Source organism: Zosterops lateralis, assembly GCF_965231275.1.
Source record: "Zosterops lateralis genome assembly, chromosome: 1".
Lineage (NCBI taxonomy): Eukaryota > Metazoa > Chordata > Aves > Passeriformes > Zosteropidae > Zosterops > Zosterops lateralis.
In genome coordinates, this window is record NC_139762.1 from 94,108,526 (window position 1) to 94,121,309 (window position 12,784).

Genomic DNA, 12,784 nt, shown 5'->3' on the forward strand with positions numbered 1-12,784 from the left:
GTTTGCCTGATCAAAAGACATCTTTAGAGGTAATAAAAAAAGGGGGGGGAAAGCCTCTTCAACGTGACATTAAAGGCTGCTGTTTTCCAGCGAAATGCACTGGCCAGATGCCTCGTTGTGTCCCATTTTGTTGACTTTTGTTTCGCGAGTGTCAGGTTCAGCCTGGATACGGTCTGACACACTTTTAAAGCAGCCCATCCCTGCCCTGGCACGGCGAGCTCCCTCCCCTCCCCTGGCCGGTGCTGCCCCGGGCACCGCACACACGCACACGCGGACCCGCATGCGGAGATTACAGGACCGCAACAAAATGAAGTTTCTAGTTTTAAACGTGTTGGCAACGGCGGAGAGGATGGAGGCTGTCAGGCTCGGCGTGACACACCTCAGAACTACGCCGATCCCTCCGGCTCCCGCGTACAAAGAAGTACAAACTACAGCCCCCGTCTCTTCCCCACCGAGGTGCTGCTCCCCCCTCCCCGTCTCCCCCCCCCCCCCCCCCTCCGCCCCAAACCCCAAACCCCCGGAGGCAGCCACGCGGGGTGTTTTAAATCTGCGGCAGGGCTGGAGGAGCCGCTCCCCCCGCGGCGATGCTTCCCGGCGGGTTAACCCCTCCCCTGCCGTGCCCGCGGCACCCCAGCGCGGGAGGCGGAGGGTGTTACCTGCGGAGCGCCGGGGTGCCTGCTGCTTTCTCCGCGGCATCGCTGCCGCCGCCGCCTCGCCGCCCGCCGCCGCCGCCGCAGAGTTTCCGCGCAGGACTCCTCTTCCGAGCCCCTTCTTTTCATGCAGAAACAAACACACACCCGCGCACGCACACACACAAATAATAAAAATAAAAAAAATAAAATATGGGGGGTCGGGGTAGGGGGGGGAGGAGGGAGGGAGGGAAGGAGGGAGGGGGAGGAAGGAGAAAAAGAAAGCGGATTCAACTTCTAATTCTGCCTAGGAAGAGCGAGAGGGAGGGTGGGGAGGAATGGGAGAGAGGGAGAGGAGGAGGAAGGAGGCGGGGGGGGGAGGAAGGAGAAAAAGTTTGGTCGGGTTCTCCCGTGGCCCGGTCCGGGTTCCCCCCCCGGGGCAGCTCCCGGCGCGGCGAGCGGGGTGCGCGGGGCGGGGGGGAAGGTGGGGTGTGGGATGAGGCAAGCCACAGACTGGTGACAGGGATGCCAATTTCCGCCGCCACTCCAAAAACTTGCTTAGGAAATGTTTTCATTTACAAGGTTAATTTTTCCTCCCTCTCTCTCTCTCACACACTCTCTCTCTCTTTCTCTCTTTTAAGTTCCTTATAAGACAAAGCTCTTCAGTCCTCTCGGCAGCAGCAGCAGCAGGGAAGATGCCAGTGGAGATGTGCAAAATAAATAGGATTTGATCAGTTCAATCTGTAGCCCAAATCCATTATCTTTCTTTCGTTCCTTTTTTTCTTTTTCTTTTTTTTTTCCTCCTCCTTTTTCTCTCTCCCCTTCTCCCCCTCCTTTCCTTAATCACTTCTTCGTCTTCTTCTCCTTCTTCGCGGTGGAGAGGCGAGCAAGCGGCGGCGATGAGACGGTAAATTCAGTCACTCCCCCCCTCTCAGGCTTTCTCCGAGATCAAAGAGTCTCAAAGCGCAACTTTCTCGCTCGCTCGCTGGCTTGTTTCAAGCTCGTGGATTTGTGTGTTGTTGTTGCTGTTGTTGTTGGGGGGGGTTTTGTTTGTTTGGTTTTTTATTGCGTTGGTAATAGTTTGTTCATTGTGCAAAAAACGAGGTCGATCCAGTCTCTCCTTCTCCTCCCAGCACTTAGTCTAAGAGCAAGGAAGCAAATCATAAAAAGGAGTAAAGCCCCCATACATACATATACACCGGATGGGAAATGTCAGTCACTCCTCCACCTTCCAAACAGTCACAGATCAAACAGTGTCACCACCGGAGAGGACTACTTTTCTCTCTTGCTCTCCCTTTTTTTTCTCTTCCACAAATCGAAGCTTCTTCTGCTACTAAATATAATGCAAACACATTTTTTTATCATGGAAATTTTTTTGCTGATCTTGATCTGCAACAGAAGAAAAAAAAAAAAAAAAAACACCAAAAAAAACAAAAAACAAAAAACAACACACACACACAAAAAATTTGGCAAAACCAAGAAAAACCCCGGAGAGTGTGTGCAGAGAGGGAGGGGGGGAGGAAGAAAAGACATTCACTGAGTGGGACAGATTAACGTGAACTGTCCCCCCCCCTCCCTAAACTCCTGGGAGAGAAAGAGATCCACTCTCCCTCTCTTCTCTTTTCACTGAAATATAACACACATTCGGATCCCAGGGCTCTCAGACAGTCTCAACTGATAGACAGACACATCGAGCTGCTTTTCCTGCTTCAGTTTGTTACTCCTCCTCCTCTTGCCCACGTCACCCTGACAATTACAAATAGGTCTCACACAAACCCATACCTGTCAATCTTTTTAATTGCTTTGTTTTCATTTTTTTCTCTTTCCCAGAGCTAAACAATATGACAAAAAAAGAAAAAAAAAGTCTTAATACAGCACGGCATAAAAGATTCCTCATGTGAGACACGCGTTGAGGGGGTTGTTATTATAATCCACTTGCTAAAGTGCTGTGCAAGACGCATGTGCTGATTTAACTTCAGCAGAGGTCTTCTCCCAGCAAACTTAAAAAGAGGGAAAAAAAAAAAAAAAAGGAAAAAAAAAAAAAAAAAGGCAGGCAGGAGATGATACTTCGCCGTGGCACACGTCTACCCAGCATTGAATTAAAAATGATTTATGGGAGATTACAGTTCATCCTTACTTTAAAATACCAACAGATTGCAGAGCGAGAACTGCAGCATATGAAACATACTGCTAATACATTTTGCACAGTATGTGTCTGGGGATTTATATAATGTTAGCTGCGAGAACAGAAGGGTTCTTCCCTTTCTTTTTTTTTTTTTTTTTTTTCCTTCTTCTTTTTTTAAGTCAAGAAAGCAAATAAAAACTACCCAGCCGATTCCTAAAGGAAAACACTTGGAACTGCATTTTTGTTCTTTTTCGGGCAGGAGGGGATTTTCTTTCTTCTTATTACCGCACAATTAAGCATTGAGCTGTTTATACTGGTAGGATGGAGTTAATTCTAGGATCTACACGCGATATCAGTGCAACATCTCTATTACATTGCCTCTCTCCACGCACTTGCACCAAGTTGGGATTGGCCGCTCTACCACAACATTGACTTCGGTCTCTTGACTCACTTGATTCCCTGCAGAGGTTCCCTCACCCAAACGTAATCTACACCGAGAGGTGACTATATTCTTTTGGTGGTGGTGTTTTGTTTTTTGTTGTTTTTTTTTTTTTTTTTTTTTAAGAATAAAGAAAGAAGAAAGGGGGGAAAGGGAGGGCAAGATTTTCTGGCATTACCAGGGCTCGGGGGAAAGCCCTGCGACCCAGGCACACCGAGAGCAGGCTGTTCCCCTTCCCCTCCTGGCGGGACGGCGCCGGCGGGAAGAGCTCGGCCCGTTTAAATCCCCTCCCGCGGCCGGCGCGGGGCCGCCGCCGTCTCGGGGTTGATTCGTAGCACCTTGCGAGGAAGTGAAACGTTTCGCACGGAAGGGGCGGAGCGTCCGCCGCGGGCAGCGGCTCCTCGGCGGCGGCTAATAACAACATTAGGAGATTAGCTACAACTTCTCCCCACTTCTCTAACCTTGCCCGGCCGATAATTTACCGTGCTTTCTCCCTGCTCTTTTTTTTATTCCTCCCCTTTTTAATTTTTTTTAATTATTATTATTATTTCGGTAGAGAGATACCCTCTTCTTGTAAACTAAAGAGTGGGGCGGGGGGGAGTAATCCGAGGCGTTTCTCTCTGTCCGTCTGTCTATCCCCCCTTCTCCCCCTCCCCTGTTTTTAAACCCTTTAGTCAGAGGCAGGGTGCAAACTAAAAGCCACCACCAGCACCTCCTTTAGGAGACCCTCCGGCCGGCCGCATCCCTGCCTCGCCGGCAAGGCAGAGCAGGCGGACAGGCGCCGGCGGGACGGACAGACGGACGGACGGGAGCGGGCCGGCCTCGCCCCTGGGTAGTGCCCGCGGAAGGGGCAGAAGAGGAGCGGCTGCTGCAGGGGGAGCGTCCTGCCGCTGCTCTCCGTGCGGCGGGCCCGGCGGGGCGGGAGGGAGAGCCCGCTGCCCGGGGCTGTGTTTGCGCTCACACAGAGCGGCCAGCGGGGAGCCTCTCCTGCCGGCGTCTCCTGCCAGCTGCCCGGAGAATCCCGAGCCGGAGCTCTCCGAGCGGGGCGGGAGAGCAGAGCCGAGGCAGGGCATGAGTTTTAGCGCGAGGAGCGGCGCGGTGCTGAGCTCCCGGGCGGCGCGGTGCTGGCGGCAGTGGCCCTCCTGGTCCTGCTTCGGCGGCTCGCGGCCCATCCTGGACATGTCCTACTCCCGACACTTTCTGGATTTCCAGGGCTCGTCCATCCCCAGCTCCATGAAGAAGCTGGTGGTGACTAAGCTGAGCCAGAACTTCAGGGAGGCGGTGACGCTGCAGCAGGACTCGCCGGTGCCGCTCCCGGGAGACGGAGACCTCCTGGTCAGGAACAGGTGAGCCCCCCGCGCCCGGCCCCTGCGGCCTGCTCGCTCCGCACGCTCCCTCACTGCCCAGACCGGCTCCAAACTTGTACCAGCCGCCATCTGGCGACTGCTAATTTCATTTTATTGTTGTTGTTGTTGTTGTTTTGGATGGCTGGTGCCACAGCGCTGTCACCCTGTCCAGGTGTGTGGGGGGGACACTCCTCCTCCCCCTCTGGCTCTGTGTGTGTGTGTGTGTCTGCTCCGGCCTGCGCCCGCCCCAAGGAAGAGAAACACCCGGGGGCCCTGTGCCAAAGGCGGGGGGAGGGAGAGGCGAGTGTTAGGTTCGGTGAGTGCCGAGGAGGGAGGGAGTGACACGGAGGGAGCCGCTCGCAGGGCCCTCCCCGGGCCGGTTACCCGCACGCAGCGCCGGGCCCTGACCGTGTCCCCGGGGACGCCGCCGCACGGCCCGTCACCGCCGTGTGCGGGCGGGCCCGGCCCTGCCGCCGTCTCCTGGGCCCGGCCCCGCTGCCCCGCTCGGGCTCCGGGCCTCGCCCCCGCCGCCGTGACTCACCGGGAGGGCCCGGGCAGCCCCGGCACCTCCCCCGGCCCGGCGCCGAGCCGAGGGGGCAGGGCAGCCCGCGGCCTCCCTGGCGGGACGCGGCCCGCAGTTGTCGGTGGCTTCTAGAGAGGAGCTTTGAGGGCCGGGCCAAGAGTGAGGAGGGGACATTTTGCTTAGCATAATACACCGTAAATCCCGCTGGTCCCGGCGCGGTGACCAGCTCGCCGTGAAATGAAGACTCCGAGGACAAAACGTGCCTCCCCCCACAGCTGTCTCCATAAAACCTGCCTGTTCTCCGTGGCTCCTTCCTAGAGGCAGACCTGCCTTGCGCTAAGACTAAACCTTTTAAAGTCCAGAGGTTTCTCTGCTCACGAGGGGAGGCCGAAACTCCGGGAACTTTGGAGCAGAGTGCGTGGCTGGCACGGGAGAGAGCAGAGCTCTCAGGTTCTTCTCGAGCAAGGAATTTGTAGTAACACAGAGTTTACCGTGGTCGCCGTGGGAGTTTAAAGTTGTTAAGCAGCACTAAATGGTCTTGAGAACAATACTGTGAGGTCTGCTAAGGCAGTGTGTGACTGTGTGTGTCAGTGTGACATGTATGTGTCCATATGTAACACACAGATAACGGGGTGAAGAATGGATAAGGAGAAAGAACAGGGACTCTTCCAGGCGCTGACAAGGAAGCTGCTGTGACACTTTAATTCGATGCTGACATCTCCCACTAAGATTTCTGAGACCAAAATTCCCTCCAAACCTCTTGTCTAAAACATTGTGTTGCTGCATCCAGTAATGTCTTGAAACAGCCATCCGGCTGGAGTTAAATTCCTTTCTGTGGAAGAGGTCAAAAGACTTGGGATACAAGTAGCAAGTACTCTACTTGGGTAATGCAAGGCAGAGCAACATCCTTGTTTCTCAACTCCCCTCCCTCCCACACATACACTTGGAGTCCTTCTCATCCCACTCCCTTGCCCGCCCTCTTGTAAATTTTTTAAATTTATTCTTTCTTTTTTTTTTTTTTTTTTTTTTTTTTTTAAATCAGCTTCCAGTGTATCTCTTCCCTTCTCCCTCCCTTTGCTGGGTGGCCTTCCTGGGTGCTCATGGGACATGCACACTTGATGGTAAAAGGGCTTGTACCGCACTAACAGCAGGAGCTGCTCCACAGATTCAGGCAGGCGATTGCTGAGCTTTAACCCATCAGCCCCGTTACACGCATGTTCCTCTACTGGTACACAGGCATGAGGGGGGATGAAGGGGAGGAAGAGGTGAGTGATGGAGTCTGGATGAGGAGTTCATACATTTTGTATTATTTGTGGCGTTTCTTCTCTCTTTACTGTTCTTTTCTGAAGAATATCACAGAAGACACAAAATTATGTTACTGTAAAACATTCACTATATACAAGCTGCAGGAGGGAGCAAGTTCTGAATGTTTCCCCCTCTCTCTGTCACTCTGGGGAAGGACTGTCCCATCCCAAGAGGATGAACCTCTGACTATTTAGTTTCTTAAAAAACAAAACAACCAAGCTAAAATACAACTATACATTTTCTAATAGTTAGAAGCATACAATTAAAAACAAAACATTGAAAGACTTGCGTTCCAAGAAGGCATTTACAGATTTGTTCATTTTAGTCCCAGTCACGCCCATGAATAGTATTAATTGCTCTGAGCTTTTCATGCAAAACAATCCTCATTCACCTCAATAAAATCTGGTTTGGGATTTATGGGGTTAAGAAATTAAAGTCTGTGTGTGGATAGATATTTTAAAATAAGATGCAGTTAGGGGGAACTTTCTTCTCCTTTAGAGAGCTATGCCAGCAACTCTCATTTCTATTTTTTTATACACATAAAAAATAACCTATCTTTTACTCAAATATCCTTCAAAACTAGAAATTAATTTAAGCTGTTTTTTTAAATTTTGATTCTGTGTAGGACAGAAAGAGGAGGGGAAAAGGTGATAAATCCTTAATGAAGCCAGTTAAGTTTTGTGTGTCCGTTTGTCCTGTTTTCCGGGGGATGGGGGGGGGAGGGGGGGGTGAGGAGGAAGAGGGATGGGTGTGGAAGCAAGGGTTTTCCTTTTTATTGCAGGAGAAAGGTCCAAAGGCTGTGAAGGTTTGGTCCTTCTGAAAGTTGTCGGGGGATTTTCAAGATTGTCTTGATGAAGTGACACATTTCATTGCCAAAATACCTGTAAAGGGTTTACTTTTGGGCTGGAAGCTTGGAACAAAGTTTATAGAAAAGGGAGTAAGAGGGGTTGAGAAAGTTTCTTTTTTTGAACCAGGGGACTAAAGGGAGCACAGCGGGGAAAGTAGAGGGCTATTCCTGCTGGGTGTTTGGTCTAAATAATGTTTTTCTTGCGTAGTACTGGTTTGGATGACTTTGTTTTGTCTGTGTTTAAGGCTGTGATGCTGTTTTTCGGTGTCTCGCTCTTTGTTGTGGTACACAAAACGGCATTTCTTCCCCTCGGCAGCGTCCTCCTGTTTTTTATAATAAACAGTACGAGGGGTTTCAACACTGCCTAGTATAAATAAAACGGGTGACTCAATGTGCGTAATTATTTTGAGAAAAGCCAATCTCAGGCTTTTTTCACACCCTGCCTCAGGTCTGCATCTTGAAATGTAAGGGGCAAAACTCAACTAGAAACTTCTAAATTAAAGAACAGAATTTAAAGTAAGAAGGTGAATGAAGGCAACATAAAATATCTGGAAGGGGTCTTAAAACCCACTAGCACTCCCAAGTAATTGTTACTTCTGTGCTCTCTACTTTCCTCAGCCTCAGAAGTCAGTAAACTGATCTTTAACTTGTAATTTGTACTTTTTCCTACTTTTTAAAAGCAAAATAATCTGCAAAACTGCAGGCACATCCTACCATCTCACTTCTGTCAGCTGGAATGACAAGGCAAATTAGAGACTATGTTTTAATCCAGACGGTGCTTATGATCGTTTTAATATGCAAGGAATCTAAGAGACTAAACAATCTTGTTAAAAAAAAAAAAAAAAAAAAAAAAAAAAGCCCGTACAATGCGACCAGGAGTTTTGAGTCTGCACACAATAAAAAGGAGGTTAAAAAAAAAAAAATAGGGGGGGAGGGCTAGACGGCAGACTGCGTTGATTAATAATGATCAACCCAGAAGCTCAGGGAGGATCATTTTCCGTGGCACAGCAGCCCCACAGAGGCGGGGAGGGAGCGGGTGCTGTACCCGCGTGTCTGTCTGTCTGTCAGTGTGTCTGTGTGCAGCGTGAGCGTGCGGGCCCCGGCCCCGCGGGGAGCCGCATCCCCAGCCCGGGCAGCGCCGAGTGGCACAAGTTGCGGTGCGGCCCGGGCGGGGAAGGGTTCGCCTTTTCTCCGGCTGCAGAACAAAAGCAGCGGTGCTCGGCAGGCGCCCGGCCCACCGCACGACTTGTCCCTTCCCCGCACGCAAAGTTTTTGTCCTCAGAGTGTTTGTTGTTCTACCTGCCTTTGTGCTGCGGGCCGCCGCCGTGCAGCGCCGAGAGGGGAAGGTCTGAAAAACACGGGGGCTCGTTCTCCTGTGGCTGCGCCGCCCCAGCCGCGGGCACGGCAGCTCCGCGTCCTGCCAGGGCGGGCCAGAGGAGGGAGGCTGAGCCCAGCGGGGACCCCCGACCTCCCTGCGGGCTGGGGCCGGGGCACAGCGGGCGCCCCGGGCTGCCCCGCAGATACCGAGAGCCCCGGCGAGGCGAAGGCGGTGAGGGGGCGAGCACAGCTCCCCAGCGGGCTCTCGGCCCCCGCTCCCCGCCCCAGGAGTTGGGGTGTAGGAGCGGGAGGAGGCTGGTGCAGCCACGGCGCGTCTCGCCTGGCGCCCCAGGGACGCGGTGTGCCTCCGAAGAGGCAACTCCGTTACCAATTTTTATACATCTTTTAGCACTCCTGTACTAAAGCGGGATAGTAGAAGATTTTTTTGTACCTGCGGACAAGACGTAGGCGTTTTTTGTTGCGGCAGAACGGCGAGTTAAAGGCAGGATTACCGAGAGCTGCAGTCACTTTTACCTATTTTGTGCACAGATATGTTTGCGCTTTATGTGTCTTTTTATACATAACGTTGGTGAAAGTTTGAAGCTCCCCATGTTGTAAAGAATGAAGAATATCAAAAGGAGCAAAGCAGTTTTGATTCTTCTCTCTCTGTGTGCAAGAAATTTAAAACTACACACGCGTATGAGCTGAGCTTGTTGCTAACTGCAACAATTAAAAGTGCAGTGTTTTGCCTACTTCTGCAGCTTTTGCACGGTGTCAAATACACCTTTTAGGTTCTCTCATCCATACACAGTAATAGTCCTGGCATTTGCTGTTTCATGTGGGGTTTTTCTATATTTTCCAGTTAGCAGAACCTTCCCCAGTCTCTCCTCTCTTGCCTATGTAAAGGTAGTTACTTTAAAAAATAAATAGTCTTTGCATTGAGCTAGATCATAACTTTGTTTTAGGCATTATCTCCTAGCACTTAATCAGAATGTCTTTATCTTTCTCTTAAAAAAAAAAAAAAAAAGCCATCCATTTTCACCTGTTAGAGGTCAGTAGGACTTGATATTCAGTTTTACAATTTTATTCCTTTGTGCAAGGTTGTTTTGATGTGTTGCAAGTAATTTATATAAAGAAAAATATTTTAACATTGACATTAGCTACATCAAAAGGCAAATTTGCTGTAGTGACTCCATCAATTAAAAAGTACTTGCCTACAGTAACATGACCTTGCAAATGACATCGATAGTTAATATGATCATTAGTCATTAACAGTATTATTATATTCAAAAATACAAATTTGTTGCCAGAATCCACATATTTACCGCTCTGCATGTTTTATTCTTCTGTGTTTTCACATCTTGTATGAAGTGGTCAATTAATTTTCTTGCTTTAATCTTTTACAGATTTATTTTCAGCTTGTTTAGCTTAGTCAAGTGGACCTAAGGAAAATACTTTTTTGGTTTTGTTTTGGGTTTGGGTTTTACTTTTTACAGCTTCTTTTTGTTTCTTTTTGTTTAGAAAATTTGTCTGTAATTCTAGAATAACAGAATGGAAACTGTGGAGGTCTGATGGACGTAATCTTTGGAGTGTACTCATTACTCAAATGTACAGATAATTGGAATGAATCTTGTACTTACCCCAAAAACTTGAATACAAGATTTCTCATACAATGAAAACTTGGTAAGGAGTAACTCTCATTAATACATTTTTGTTTTCTTTTAGATTTGTCGGCATTAATGCATCTGATATAAACTACTCAGCTGGTCGATATGACGCTTCTGTTAAACCCCCCTTTGATATAGGCTTTGAAGGTGTCGGTGAAGTGGTAGCCTTAGGACTCAGTGCTAGTGCAGATTACACGGTGGGTCAGGCTGTGGCCTACGTGAAAGCAGGTTCCTTTGCTGAATACACAATCGTGCCTGCCAAACAAGCAGTCCCTCTACCCTCAGTGAAACCCGAGTTTCTCACTTTAATGGTAAGTGGTGCGACTGCATACCTCAGTTTGAAAGAGCTGGGAGACCTGTCTGAAGGCAAGAAGGTCCTGGTGACAGCAGCGGCTGGAGGAACGGGCCAGTTCGCTGTGCAGCTTGCAAAGAAGGCAAAATGCCATGTGATTGGAACCTGCTCCAGTGATCAAAAGGGTGGCTTTCTGAAATCCATTGGCTGTGACCATACCATCAACTATAAAACTGAAAATGTTGAATCTGTGCTTAGGAAGGACTATCCCGAAGGTGTGGATGTGGTGTATGAATCTGTTGGGGGAAAGATGTTTGACTTGGCTCTCAATGCCTTGGCTATCAAAGGGCGCCTGATAGTTATTGGGTTTATCACTGGCTACCAAAGTCCCACTGGCCTCCAGCCCATTAAAGCAGAGTTTTTGCCAGCAAAACTGTTGAAGAAGTCTGCTAGTGTCCGGGGTTTCTTCTTGAACCATTACCTTTCTGACTATAAAATGGCTCTGCAGCATTTGCTCAAGATGTATGAAAGAGGAGACCTGGTTTGTGAGGTGGACTTTGGAGACATGTCTCCAGAGGGCAAGTTCACTGGCTTGGAATCTGTATTCCGTGCTGTAGATTACATGTACATGGGAAAAAACATTGGAAAAATTGTAGTTGAATTACCTCACTCTGTCAGCAGTAAGCTGTAAAAACAGAACAATGATATAAATCAGAAGAGAGAAAATGGGCACTTTATGCTTTAGATTTACTAGAAACAATTTCTATTTTTAAGCTTAGTAATGGATATTATATTAAAAAACAGCAATAAAGTGTTAATGAAAAGGGATGGGTTTGTTGGGGGGGTTTTGTTTTGTTTGTTTTTGTTTTCTTAAAAATGTTTAAATCAGTGGCTGAAGCAGAGACTTAATGGGTCTGTGTTTGATACTGTCACTTAGGTTAGCGTGAGACAAGAACATTGTTCTTGACAGAATAAGTCTTGATGCAGAGGCAGATTTAGTCTGTCAGCCTGATTTGATAAGACTTCATATGTAGTTCAGCTCTGAAAAAAAATCTTTCAGCAATTTTGATTCCCTGATTTAAAAATAAAATTGTTAGAACAGGAATAAGTAAAGAGTTGTATCTTTGGGTTGCTCTATTAATCTTTTGAAGTTTCTGTTAAAAAAATGCTCTTGATTTTCTGTCACAAACATGATAATCATAATTCAGTTGCATCATGGATCATAGTAATATTCCCTGACTGGTTACAGAGGGAAATTTATCCTCCAATTCTGACATGTCAGTAATATTAAGCAACTTGGCTTTTTTTTTTAATCCTGTCTTTCGTAACTATAAACAACTGCACAATATTCTTTTAAATCTTTAACTACAAGTTACAATATAGTCTCATTTTGTTGCCTTTTCATTTTCCACAGCTACTGTTTATTGTCCAGTCTTCCCTTTAGTCAGTATTTAAAGATTATTGGAGTGGGATTTTGAGCCATGTTCATGTGTGTTCAGGCCCTGTGTATTTTTTGAAGATTAAATAAAGTTTTAAAAGCTATTTAAATATTTGTGGCATTTATTAATAATTATATGTTTCTTGCTGAGTAGCTCTTTTTCAGATATTCTATTTTTCAGAGTTATTTGACTGATCATTCTTGAAGGGGCTTCCCATAATCAGTTACTTCTACTTGCCAAGTACTGTTTCTGCAGAAGCCCAGTTACAAACAGCAGGACCATTTTAAATCTGTAGTCACAATACCTGGTACACGTACTGATGCTCAGCTATAGATTTTCTAGTGGTTGCACTTAAAAGGTTTGTAAAGTTTCAAAAATTCTTCCTCACCTAGGAGATATTATTAATGGTACATACAGTGGGAATTCTAGCTAGAAGCATAATATTTTCCAGAACAATAAAATACTTGAAACTGCTTGCTCTACATCTTTTTTTCCATAGCAAACTTTTAAGATCTTGAAGGCCAATTTTGCCACATCTTTTGAAATTGCATTCATTTTGTATGCAGTCGAAGAGATGGAAATTTCCTAAGATCATATGCCTCATAATAAACATAATGATAGGTTGATAATGTCTAGGACTTGAAGGAGAAAATCCAGGATACACTTAATTTTAGGGCATTATTCAGGACTGACTGTACACAACATTTTTGATTGTAACACAGGAAAACACACATTTTATTCAGTAGTGCAGAGAGAAAAATATTTTTGATTTTGATTTAATGCATTCTTAATGTAATTTTTTAGTACATGTGTCATTAGCATCATAAAGAATTGTGTGCAATGGAGAACTGTCCC

General features: G+C 47.4%; 2 protein-coding genes across 3 annotated transcripts in view; one reads left to right on the forward strand and one right to left on the reverse strand.

Moving 5' to 3' along the window:
- The window catches only part of TSHZ1 (teashirt zinc finger homeobox 1), a 55,177-nt gene extending 54,372 nt beyond the window's left edge, over positions 1-805 (reverse strand). The window contains exon 1 of the mRNA XM_083874785.1: positions 657-805. Within this exon, the coding sequence (XP_083730911.1) occupies positions 657-696 (40 nt within the window). The 5' untranslated portion in view covers positions 697-805. The remainder of the gene's footprint in view (positions 1-656) is intronic.
- Positions 806-3,237: 2,432 nt separating this feature from the next.
- PTGR3 (prostaglandin reductase 3) lies at positions 3,238-12,032 on the forward strand. Of its 2 annotated transcripts, XM_083874806.1 has the most exons (3): positions 3,238-3,254; positions 4,406-4,539; positions 10,257-12,032. In XM_083874806.1, exons 2-3 carry the CDS (start codon positions 4,427-4,429, stop codon positions 11,179-11,181), a joined length of 1,038 nt encoding a protein of 345 aa, XP_083730932.1. In that variant the 5' UTR covers positions 3,238-3,254; positions 4,406-4,426; the 3' UTR covers positions 11,182-12,032. The 2 variants fall into 2 exon arrangements, with proteins under 2 accessions (XP_083730932.1, XP_083730931.1); XM_083874805.1 differs by lacking the exon at positions 3,238-3,254 and having other exon boundaries at positions 4,157-4,539.
- The last annotated feature ends 752 nt before the right edge of the window (positions 12,033-12,784 follow it).

What these genes read in the sequence shown, in the direction of transcription:
- PTGR3 (XM_083874805.1), top strand. Translation starts at nt 4,265, where the DNA reads ATGAGTTTTAGCGCGAGGAGCGGCGCGGTGCTGAGCTCCCGGGCGGCG. An exon ending in GACCTCCTGGTCAGGAACAG is followed by an intron (nt 4,540 to 10,256) that starts GTGAGCCCCCCG and finishes GTTTTCTTTTAG; the next exon opens with ATTTGTCGGCATTAATGCAT.